This window comes from Squalius cephalus, assembly GCF_949319135.1.
Source record: "Squalius cephalus genome assembly, chromosome: 3".
Taxonomy (NCBI): Eukaryota; Metazoa; Chordata; class Actinopteri; order Cypriniformes; family Leuciscidae; genus Squalius; species Squalius cephalus.
Window position 1 is genome coordinate 7799829 of NC_137124.1, and position 12243 is coordinate 7812071.

Consider the following 12243-nt stretch of genomic DNA (forward strand, 5'->3'; position numbering starts at 1 on the left):
ACATGTTTTTCAGGCAAGTACCCGGTGTTGGAGGTGATCACGGTGGCGGCCATCACGGCTATCGTGGCGTTCCCGAACCCGTACACGCGTCAGAACACCAGCGAGCTGATCAAGGAGCTGTTCACCGACTGCGGGCCGCTGGAGTCGTCGCAGCTCTGCCAGTATCGCAGTCAGATGAACGGCAGCCAGGCGTATCCGCAGGGATCGGACGCCACCACCACCCCCGGGGTTTACTCCGCCATGTGGCAGCTCAGCCTGGCTCTCGTCTTCAAGATCATCATGACCATCTTCACCTTCGGCCTGAAGGTGAGATACAGCGTTCAACGTTTGCATTCGCTCCGGTGGTTTAATCCCAGTGCACTTCATAGCATTTTCAAACTGAAAGGAATTAAACGACACGCTTATTTGAAGTATTTGCAAAACAAATGTACATTTAGGCCCTGTTTCATGGCTCTGGGTGAGAATTGTTTTGTTTAAAAGTTAATCGTTATTATAAAAGAAACTTAGGAACTTAGAATTTATATATTCATTAGTTTTTATAAATAATTTTTTTTATGCAGTGTCCGTTTTATTTACATTTTGTTTAAGAAAACACACACACACAAATAAAATTGACTTTAATTTTATGGCTATACAATTTTAATCAAATCTGTCATCTTGATATTTTATTTATTTTATTTATTTATTTATTTATTTTATTTAATGGCCATAACATAAAAAAATATAATTTATTTGATTTGTGCATTTAACAGATTATAGATTTATTTTAAATACATTTTTTACATTTTATGGCCGTACAATGTATAAATGTGTATTTTATTTTTGTTTTAACATCACAGATTTAGATATTTAATTTATATTTTATTCATATTATTTAGGAAATTAGTGTTTCTCTTATTTTATTTGTTTTTAACAGATGTTATCATTAAAGTCACGCCAACTGTAGTTGAACATTGTGTATCCACTTAAAAAAAAATGGAATTGCTAATTAAGACTTTACAATAAAAAATAAAATGTAAAATCAAAAGTTATTTTTTTAACCCAGGTTACACTATTATTATTTTTTATTTTTTTATGCATCACTAATATTTACCAGTCCTTCTATATTGTGAATGCAAGACTCATGAATATTAATTGTGTACATGACATTTGCATATTAGGTCCAACTGATTTGCTACAAAGCAGGATTTCGAATCCTAGTAATTGCTCTTGAAGATGTGATTGGCCGCCGCGTTAAGAAGCCTTCAAAGCACTGTCAGCGTGACCAAATGAATATTCAAGTAGTGAGAATTACTGTTGCTCCATGTACACAACAACTTTGAGTGGGTGTTACCACAAAGTATCAACAGTTATAATTATAGCACTCCTTTTCACATTACAGTACTAAGAACATGATATTTGCATGTTGCAATAATAAGCACAGAAAAAAACACAGAAAATGTGCTTAATTATCATTAAAATAATGTTGCAATGCACAAAATTGGTCCTAAAACAGGCTTCACTTACTGTAATATCATTTCCAACATAACAATAAAGGAAATGAGACAAATTGAAATCACGCAGCCTGACACTTAGACCATATATTTTGTTCACCGCTGTGTGTGTGTGTGTTGTGTCCAGGTGCCGTCGGGTCTTAAATTTTGTTCACCGCTGTGTGTGTGTGTGTGTGTTGTGTCCAGGTGCCGTCGGGTCTTATATTTTGTTCACCGCTGTGTGTGTGTGTGTGTGTTGTGTCCAGGTGCCGTCGGGTCTTAAATTTTGTTCACCGCTGTGTGTGTGTGTTGTGTCCAGGTGCCGTCGGGTCTTATATTTTGTTCACCGCTGTGTGTGTGTTGTGTCCAGGTGCCGTCAGGTCTTATATTTTGTTCACCGCTGTGTGTGTGTGTTGTGTCCAGGTGCCGTCGGGTCTTATATTTTGTTCACCGCTGTGTGTGTGTTGTGTCCAGGTGCCGTCAGGTCTTATATTTTGTTCACCGCTGTGTGTGTGTGTTGTGTCCTGGTGCCGTCGGGTCTTATATTTTGTTCACCGCTGTGTGTGTGTTGTGTCCAGGTGCCGTCGGGTCTTATATTTTGTTCACCGCTGTGTGTGTGTGTTGTGTCCTGGTGCCGTCGGGTCTTATATTTTGTTCACCGCTGTGTGTGTGTGTGTGTGTGTGTGTGTGTGTTGTGTCCAGGTGCCGTCGGTCTTATATTTTGTTCACCGCTGTGTGTGTGTTGTGTCCAGGTGCCGTCGGGTCTTATATTTTGTTCACCGCTGTGTGTGTGTGTTGTGTCCAGGTGCCGTCGGTCTTATATTTTGTTCACCGCTGTGTGTGTGTGTTGTGTCCAGGTGCCGTCGGGTCTTATATTTTGTTCACCGCTGTGTGTGTGTGTGTGTTGTGTCCAGGTGCCGTCGGGTCTTATATTTTGTTCACCGCTGTGTGTGTGTGTGTGTGTGTGTGTGTGTTGTGTCCAGGTGCCGTCGGTCTTATATTTTGTTCACCGCTGTGTGTGTGTTGTGTCCAGGTGCCGTCGGGTCTTATATTTTGTTCACCGCTGTGTGTGTGTTGTGTCCAGGTGCCGTCGGGTCTTATATTTTGTTCACCGCTGTGTGTGTGTGTTGTGTCCAGGTGCCGTCGGTCTTATATTTTGTTCACCGCTGTGTGTGTGTGTGTGTTGTGCCCAGGTGCCGTCGGTCTTATATTTTGTTCACCGCTGTGTGTGTGTGTTGTGTCCAGGTGCCGTCGGGTCTTATATTTTGTTCACCGCTGTGTGTGTGTGTTGTGTCCAGGTGCCGTCGGTCTTATATTTTGTTCACCGCTGTGTGTGTGTGTTGTGTCCAGGTGCCGTCGGGTCTTATATTTTGTTCACCGCTGTGTGTGTGTGTGTGTTGTGTCCAGGTGCCGTCGGGTCTTATATTTTGTTCACCGCTGTGTGTGTGTGTGTGTGTGTGTGTGTGTTGTGTCCAGGTGCCGTCGGTCTTATATTTTGTTCACCGCTGTGTGTGTGTTGTGTCCAGGTGCCGTCGGTCTTATATTTTGTTCACCGCTGTGTGTGTGTGTTGTGTCCAGGTGCCGTCGGTCTTATATTTTGTTCACCGCTGTGTGTGTGTGTTGTGTCCAGGTGCCGTCGGTCTTATATTTTGTTCACCGCTGTGTGTGTGTGTGTGTGTGTGTGTTGTGCCCAGGTGCCGTCGGTCTTATATTTTGTTCACCGCTGTGTGTGTGTGTTGTGTCCAGGTGCCGTCGGGTCTTATATTTTGTTCACCGCTGTGTGTGTGTGTTGTGTCCAGGTGCTGTCGGGTCTTATATTTTGTTCACCGCTGTGTGTGTGTGTTGTGTCCAGGTGCCGTCGGGTCTTATATTTTGTTCACCGCTGTGTGTGTGTGTTGTGTCCAGGTGCCGTCGGGTCTTATATTTTGTTCACCGCTGTGTGTGTGTTGTGTCCAGGTGCCGTCGGTCTTATATTTTGTTCACCGCTGTGTGTGTGTGTTGTGTCCAGGTGCCGTCGGTCTTATATTTTGTTCACCGCTGTGTGTGTGTGTTGTGTCCAGGTGCCGTCGGTCTTATATTTTGTTCACCGCTGTGTGTGTGTGTGTGTGTGTGTGTTGTGCCCAGGTGCCGTCGGTCTTATATTTTGTTCACCGCTGTGTGTGTGTGTTGTGTCCAGGTGCCGTCGGGTCTTATATTTTGTTCACCGCTGTGTGTGTGTGTTGTGTCCAGGTGCTGTCGGGTCTTATATTTTGTTCACCGCTGTGTGTGTGTGTTGTGTCCAGGTGCCGTCGGGTCTTATATTTTGTTCACCGCTGTGTGTGTGTGTTGTGTCCAGGTGCCGTCGGGTCTTATATTTTGTTCACCGCTGTGTGTGTGTGTTGTGTCCAGGTGCCGTCGGTCTTATATTTTGTTCACCGCTGTGTGTGTGTGTGTGTGTGTGTGTGTGTTGTGCCCAGGTGCCGTCGGGTCTTATATTTTGTTCACCGCTGTGTGTGTGTTGTGTCCAGGTGCCGTCGGGTCTTATATTTTGTTCACCGCTGTGTGTGTGTGTTGTGTCCAGGTGCCGTCGGTCTTATATTTTGTTCACCGCTGTGTGTGTGTGTGTGTGTGTGTGTTGTGCCCAGGTGCCGTCGGTCTTATATTTTGTTCACCGCTGTGTGTGTGTGTTGTGTCCAGGTGCCGTCGGGTCTTATATTTTGTTCACCGCTGTGTGTGTGTGTTGTGTCCAGGTGCTGTCGGGTCTTATATTTTGTTCACCGCTGTGTGTGTGTGTGTTGTGTCCAGGTGCCGTCGGGTCTTATATTTTGTTCACCGCTGTGTGTGTGTGTTGTGTCCAGGTGCCGTCGGTCTTATATTTTGTTCACCGCTGTGTGTGTGTGTGTGTGTGTGTGTTGTGCCCAGGTGCCGTCGGTCTTATATTTTGTTCACCGCTGTGTGTGTGTGTTGTGTCCAGGTGCCGTCGGGTCTTATATTTTGTTCACCGCTGTGTGTGTGTGTGTTGTGTCCAGGTGCCGTCGGGTCTTATATTTTGTTCACCGCTGTGTGTGTGTGTTGTGTCCAGGTGCTGTCGGGTCTTATATTTTGTTCACCGCTGTGTGTGTGTGTGTTGTGTCCAGGTGCCGTCGGGTCTTATATTTTGTTCACCGCTGTGTGTGTGTGTGTTGTGTCCAGGTGCCGTCGGGTCTTATATTTTGTTCACCGCTGTGTGTGTGTGTTGTGCCCAGGTGCCGTCGGTCTTATATTTTGTTCACCGCTGTGTGTGTGTGTTGTGTCCAGGTGCTGTCGGGTCTTATATTTTGTTCACCGCTGTGTGTGTGTGTGTTGTGTCCAGGTGCCGTCGGGTCTTATATTTTGTTCACCGCTGTGTGTGTGTGTTGTGCCCAGGTGCCGTCGGTCTTATATTTTGTTCACCGCTGTGTGTGTGTGTTGTGTCCAGGTGCCGTCGGGTCTGTTCATCCCCAGTATGGCCATCGGTGCGATCGCTGGGAGGATTGTAGGCATCGCTGTGGAGCAGTTGGCGTACTATCACCACGACTGGTTCCTGTTTCGAGAGTGGTGTGAAGTGGGCGCCGACTGCATCACTCCGGGACTGTACGCCATGGTGGGCGCCGCGGCCTGTCTCGGTGCGTATGCATGCTCTGACCTTTCTGTGTGTCTTTTGTAGGGTTGGGAATTGACATCGATTCCATACTTGAGGTCAGGAATCTGATACTTGTAAAATTTGTTAAATTTCGATTCCTCTTATCGATTCCTTTGTGAACATTTCAATATGACTCTTCCAGCTATTCTCTGTGCTGCAGGCTTGTGCAGCTCTTAAAGTGACAGCAGCCTAATATTCCTGCTGCCGTCTCTATAATAACACTGATCAAACAACAAAAGACAGAGAAAATTCACTTTAACTATATTTGTAATGTATATTTTATTTATAAAGTGCAGTGTTTTTACTTTTGATTACAGTTTCTGTACCCGAATACCTGAAAATCTTAAAACACTGTTTATTTCAATCGTGCCTTTGTTCAGTTGTATCTATTTGTTGCGATTTGCTAATTTTTTATGCTAGAGTGTTTATTGTCTTTAATAATGCTTTACATTTTATATTAGTCAGGCTAGTTGTTTTTCTATGGTGTTTTTTAAACCACAGGCAAACGTTCCTTGTGGAAAGGTCCTTGCACACTGGGTCCAAAAATAAATACGACCTCACGTTGTGTCAATCACGTTTACACACTGCCTCCGAAACTTTCGTCCATCATAAAAAAAATTCGTATCGGGTTCGATTTTCTGCGTTTTTCGCATCCATAGCAAGCATTTTGAGAGGTTTTTTTGACAATTCAGAGCCACCGAATGACGAATACGCAAAAACACATACGAAAATGTCGTACTCAGTCTAGCATTTTTTTCAGTTGAGACGCTTTCCTTGTTATGCAGGGTTCCCACGGGTCATGGAATTTCTGGAATGTCATGGAATTTTAAAAGGTCTATTCCAGACATTGAAAGTCAGGGAATTTTATATATTTTTTGTCCAAGTCATGGAATATTAGGGAATTTAGTTTGTTGCTTTAAATTTTAGTTTCCATTTATCAAAATGTAATTTAATCGCACTGTTTCACACATCTTTCTGTATTGTTGTGCTTAGGGTATTTTGAGCGCCATATTTATTCCCTTCCCGCCCAATTGGAAATCACTTAGTTAACAGGTACAGGTGACTGCATTCGACTAAGGCAAACATGCCAGGAAAATGTAAATTTCAAGAGCTTTGGCTACAAAATGAACAATTTAAAGACTGGGTGTTAAAAGTAGATGACAGAAAAGCTAAATGTAAAGTTTGTAAAACTACTATTGCGCTATCAAATATGGGTGAGGGTAGGGCTGGGCGATAAAGCGATAACGATATGTATCGCGATAGACACGTAATCAATAACAATAAAAAATGCGTTCGATAAAACGTTCGATAATTTATTTATTTATTTTCGTCGGAAGAAACCAGCAAAGCAAGTTTGATTGCATGAACAAAGGCACTCACTCTCTAGTAACTAGATAAAACAGGAAAAGTCAGCTCGCCTGACTTAAAGTCTGACCGTAGTCAGACCAATGTCATCTGCAGATTATGCAAGACCGTCGTCAGTTTCTCTGTTATTCGCGTGCTGATGCGCTGTTCTAACGTGTGCGTTTCTCAGCGCATACATGTGAAGCTCACATGCACTAAAAGCCTGTCTACCAGCGCCTGAATACTAAGTTATCTTTCGAGTCTTATTTTGCTAATACTGTTATATACACACAAGGTTTACATAAACTAGTCGGATATGTCTAAAGTGAAAGCAAACTTGAGAAAATTGAGAGAAAATCTGCTTGTCAAATGCGTGTATAATAGATGCGTCGCGCGCAGCTCTTAAAGAGACAGTAGTAATAGTAAACACGCTGCCGCTTGTCCTTAAAGGGATAGTTCACCCAAAAATAAAAATTATCTCATTATTTACGCACTCTAATGTTGTTCCAAACCTGTATTAATTGCCTTCTAATATTTTCTAATATTAATATTTTGAAGAATGTGGGTATCCAAACAGTAGCTGGTCCCCATTGACTTCCATAGGAGAAAAATATACTATGGAAGTCACTGGGGTACATCAACTGTTGGTCATTCTTCCAAATAACTTTTATTTTCAACAGAAGAAAGAAACTTATTCGAGTTTAAAACAACGTGAGAGAGTAAATTATGAAAATTAGAATTTTTAGGAGAACTATCCCTTTAATGTTAATAAAACAACAAAATGTAAAGAGAAAATCACTCACTGCTCTTGACTAATAACTTTATTAATAGCTTTAATAAGTATCAATGTATAATTTATAGAAAATAGAAAGAAATAGATTTATAGAATTTATAGAAAGAAATCGTAATATTATATTTTTGCCATATCGCCCACCCCTTTATAAAGCATTTCTTACGTATTCTTTAATTTTGCACCTTAATGTTAAGAGATAATTATTAAGTGTTCATTGTGATTTTAGACTTTTGAGTTTTCCATGGTCGTGTTGACATTTCTGCCTTTATAACTGATGGGATTATAATCAGAGGTAGGTTAAGTTTAAAATAAAAAATCTTTAAATGTAATATATTTGTCTCCTGGACTGGTCCTTATTTTAAATATGTTACAAAAAAATTCAATAATTATCGATATCGACCGATATGAAACACTTATATCGTGATACAGTTTTCAGCCATATCGCCCAGCCCTAGGTGAGGGTGCACTTCGCAGCTTGTTCCGTTTAGGGCCGCAACGACGCGTCGACGTCATCGATTACGTCGACTATGAAAATACATCGACACGCATGAAATGCGTCGACGCGTCACATTAATTATTTACGTTTAAATATCGAGTAATGGCGGCTTCTGCTTCATGGTGAAAATGACAGACCACGATCATCCAAAGTATGGGAATACTTTAAACTACGGCCGAACAGAAAGGTGCTTTGTTCACTATGCAAACTATGGCCCATTCGGCGACGATAAAATGGGCTTTAATTTATAACTTCAACTTAAATAGGCTATGTCAACGAAGCTTTCAGTGCATTTGCCAGTTTTTAAAAGTTGTATGCACATGTAGACTGGAGACCTGCACTCCCGTGGGACCCAACGCAACGGAGTGCTGCGCGGAAATATGGATCTGATGGCCGAGTGCGGCGCGGGCGCGGGCGGTAATGCACCCGTGTGTGTGTGTGTGCTGGTTGCGGGAGAATAAAACGATTCGCGAGACTCCCGCAAAATAGAATTATCTATAAATTGAACATCTATAAACAAATAAATTGTCATTCATCTGTTGCACAAAAGCAACAATAACAAACAAAATAGAAACGATTTACAGGCCAGAGTCTCTATCTATTTATAACATGTTTGCAGCGTTGAACAATGTAGCCAATCACAGACACATGTGTTGATTTCTTGAACGCAAATCAGATGCATTTATAGAATCCCCTCACCGCTCAAAATGGACTTTTTGTTAATCATCTGATTATAGCAAACAAAGTGTAGATATTATGAAAGATTAATTGTGCAGCCAGTTTCATTTATAATAACAGAGATTTGTGAGATCGCGATGAACTGAGATGTCAGCTTTTTAGAAATTATTAAGGGAGAAATCCGTCCCGCGCAGGTCTCTAATGTAATCAGGTCTCCAAAAATAATCATTAGATTAATCGGAAAAATAATCGTTAGATTAGTCGACTAATCGAAGAAATAATCGATAGATTAATCGACAACAAATATAATCGTTAGATGCAGCCCTAGTTCCGTTATTATGCTTGTTGTCCTCTGTTGAAGTTGTACAAGCAGAATGTGGCGGTTGGTCGGTGTGGTATTAGTCCCGCCCCTCCTCCACTGTGATTGGACGGTTGGGTAAAAAGTGACAGTGATGAGCGCTGCGTTTTACCCAAAGTCTCGGCGACCGGTAAAAAACACTTCAGCGTGAAAAAAACCCCCCCGCTCAGCGTCTCGTTACATGCCGTTTTAAAAACGCGACACTCCCATTGAAAACAATTGGAAAAATACGCCAGCCGCATGAAAAAAACGCTTTGGTGGACACACGGCGTTAGTGTTTTTTAGTCTGTTGATTTTTGTTCATGATATTCAGTCTAGGGCTGTAGTCAAGACCACCTTTGTCGAGTCCAAGACAAGTCCAAGACCAGGACTAGTCGAGTCCAAGTCAAGACCGAGTCCAAAGAGGTTCGAGTCCGAGTCAAGACCGAGTCCAAAAAGGTTCGAGTCCGAGTCAAGACCAAGTCCAGGACAGGACAGGAAAAAAAAAGTCTGCTAAAAAAATATAGGCTAGCCTATAGAAATTAAATCATTATGTAATAATGAAATAATGAATAATTTTAATTTTATTTAAAATAATTGACTAATTCAAAGAACAACAAAAAAATAATAATTATATAGGCCTAAAGGAGCACACACATTCGTTTCGACTGTCTGATCAGCCTTACATTCTGTTCCTGTCAATCATACACGCGATGTCAACCAATTAAACTGCATGAGGGAGGGCCGAGCCAACTCACAGACTCACACACACACACACACACACACACACACACACACACACACAAGAGATGCGGTTAAACCGTGGATCGGGCGGATGACGTGACGAAAAATAATATTTTAATTAAATTCGGGCGGGTGGCGGCTGAAGCAGTCAAATGAAAAAAAGTTTGCCACTAAGCAAACCTGCAAGTTATGAGCTGGGTTATTTTGTTTCGATATTAGCTATATTTTAAAACAGCCAGTCATTGGAGCCTACCACTCGTGGAATAGGCAAAGAAAGAAAGGTAAGAAAAAAAGTCGGAAAACTTTGCCCATTAATTAGATGTGCAAGGCAAGCAGGCTAGTTTTCGGGGTGTTATGGACAATTCAAAATGTGAATATTCACGTTGCACTAGCGGTGGACTTTCAGCGAGTTTATTTAAACATTTATTTTTTAAAGAGCCGTTTGTGAGTCAAAAGTGCCGGCTCTTTTCAGTGAGCTGAGTGAAACGAGCCGACTCACGAAAAAAAGAGCCGAAATGCCCATAGTTATTAGGTGGCCAGTGTTTCACTTTCCCTCCAATAATATTTTGTTTTAATATCGCGGCGACGTATGTGTGATTACTGGGAACATAATAAAGACACCTGGACTCGGTCAAGACCAAAAGCCATATTTGGCAAGACCAGTGGCTGAGACCGAGACAAGTCTGAGTCCGAATACCAGCGAGTCCGAGACCATAGAAAAGCGGTCTCGAGTCCGGACTCGAGTCCAAGACCGGACTCGAGTACTACACCCCTAATTCAGTCACAATTAAATGTTTTGCAACAGGACTAAATGTCAATTATCTCTAAGTTTTTTAGTTTTTTTGTTGCCTTATTGGAATCGAAATTAGGAATCGATAAGAATCGGAATGGTTAAAAGTCAATCGATACCCAACCCTGGTGTTTTGCAGTGTGTCTAACCTGTGTGTGCTGTAGGTGGCGTGACCCGTATGACGGTGTCTCTGGTGGTCATCGTGTTCGAACTGACCGGCGGCCTGGAATACATCGTTCCTCTCATGGCGGCGGTGATGACCAGCAAATGGGTGGGCGATGCGTTCGGCAGAGAGGGGATTTACGAAGCCCACATCCGTCTGAACGGATACCCCTTCCTGGACGCCAAGGAAGAGTTCACACACACCACGCTGGCGAGGGAAGTGATGCGTCCGCGGCGTAGCGACCCGCCGCTGGCAGTGCTGACGCAGGACGACATGACTCTCGCCGAGCTGCAGGCCATCATCTCCGAAACCAATTACAACGGCTTCCCCGTCATCGTCTCCAAAGAGTCGCAGAGGCTGGTGGGCTTCGCTCTGCGCAGGGATATAACCATCGCCATAGGTAACAGGAACACATGCACAATCATGAACACTTTCAAGTCTGCTTGATTGCAGTTTCTCACATTTCTTTTTATTTGATTTGATTAATTGCGTATTTCATAGGACCCATGTTCAACTTTTAATAAATTGTTTTTAAATTGTTTAAGTTTCAATTAAATTTAGTGAAACCCATTAAAATGGTGAAATCCCAAAAAATTTAAACGGGTTATTTTTTTTTACAGTACGTGCACTTTCAATGTACTTAGTATACTTACCCACAAAAGTACTGGGTAATACAAGGTAATTAACATGGGTTAATATCTAGTAAGTGTGTTTACTACAATAAGTACTTAGTATGTTCATGCGAAACAGGACTGTGAAATAAAGTGCTGCCAGATGATTTGAAATATGTTTCTTCTCTTTTCAGAAAACACCCGCCGTAAGCAGGAGGGAATAATGCTGAACTCGCGGATCTATTTTACCCAGCATGCCCCGACCCTTCCCGCAGACAGCCCGCGGCCGCTGAAGCTGCGCAGTATTTTAGACATGAGCCCCTTCACCGTCACCGACCACACGCCGATGGAGATCGTGGTGGACATCTTCCGCAAACTCGGCCTGCGCCAGTGCCTTGTGACGCACAACGGGTGAGTGACCTCCGGGACACTGAGTCTCTCTCCTCCTGTGTTGTGTTTCAAATGTATTCAACTAACATATGTCCCATCAGCAGACACACACACACACACATCTTCTGCTGATGGGATTCATGGTGTCATTCATCTAGGAACTCACACACTTTTTACACTCGCGCTGCTGCGGTCCTGACAGCATCTAAACGGCCTGGACGATTCAGTGATTTTACTGGTGATGTACAAATAAGCAGCGTTTTTTATTTTATTTTATTTAATTTAAGATTTTTTTTCTCGTTTAAGTTTATTGACAAGTGTGTCATTAGATTAGATTGACAATCTATAAGTATAAACACATATAAACACAATTAGAGTTTGAAGAGAAGTTTGAAATAATTGTTTTTTTGTAATGCTCATCAAGACTAGACTGTTGCAAATTCAGGTTTGCATCACAGGAATAAATTACATTGTAAAATATATTAAAATACCAAACAGTTATTTTAAATTGTAATAATATTTGACCATTTTTTTACGGTTTTATTTTATTTTTGATCAAATAAATGCAACCTTGGTGAGCATAAGTTTTCTTCCAAAACCATTAAAAAAAAAAATCAAGTATTCAACACTTTTGAGTAATAATGTATTTTCCATGAATCAGTTTTAAATCTGTGATTTAGCCATTTATTCATGCCATTATTCAAATTGGCTATTGTGATTAGTTTTTTTTGTTCCTTTTTATATGTTTGTATGTGTATATATATATATATATATATATATATATA

The 12243-nt window shown here is 41.8% G+C and overlaps 1 protein-coding gene across 10 annotated transcripts in view; it reads left to right on the forward strand.

The window, feature by feature from the left end:
- Positions 1–12243, forward strand: part of clcn3 (chloride channel 3) — a gene marked incomplete at its 3' end in the record, with an annotated part of 72056 nt that overhangs the window by 51866 nt on the left and 7947 nt on the right. For 9 of the 10 annotated variants that reach the window (XM_079867649.1, XM_079867643.1, XM_079867647.1 and 6 more), the window contains 4 exons: positions 14–306; positions 4909–5095; positions 10459–10857; positions 11263–11479. In XM_079867649.1, coding sequence (XP_079723775.1) covers positions 14–306; positions 4909–5095; positions 10459–10857; positions 11263–11479 — 1096 coding nt within the window. Of the gene's footprint in view, positions 1–13; positions 307–4908; positions 5096–10458; positions 10858–11262; positions 11484–12243 lie in introns of those variants that run through there. The other variant, XM_079867644.1, reaches the window with a different exon arrangement.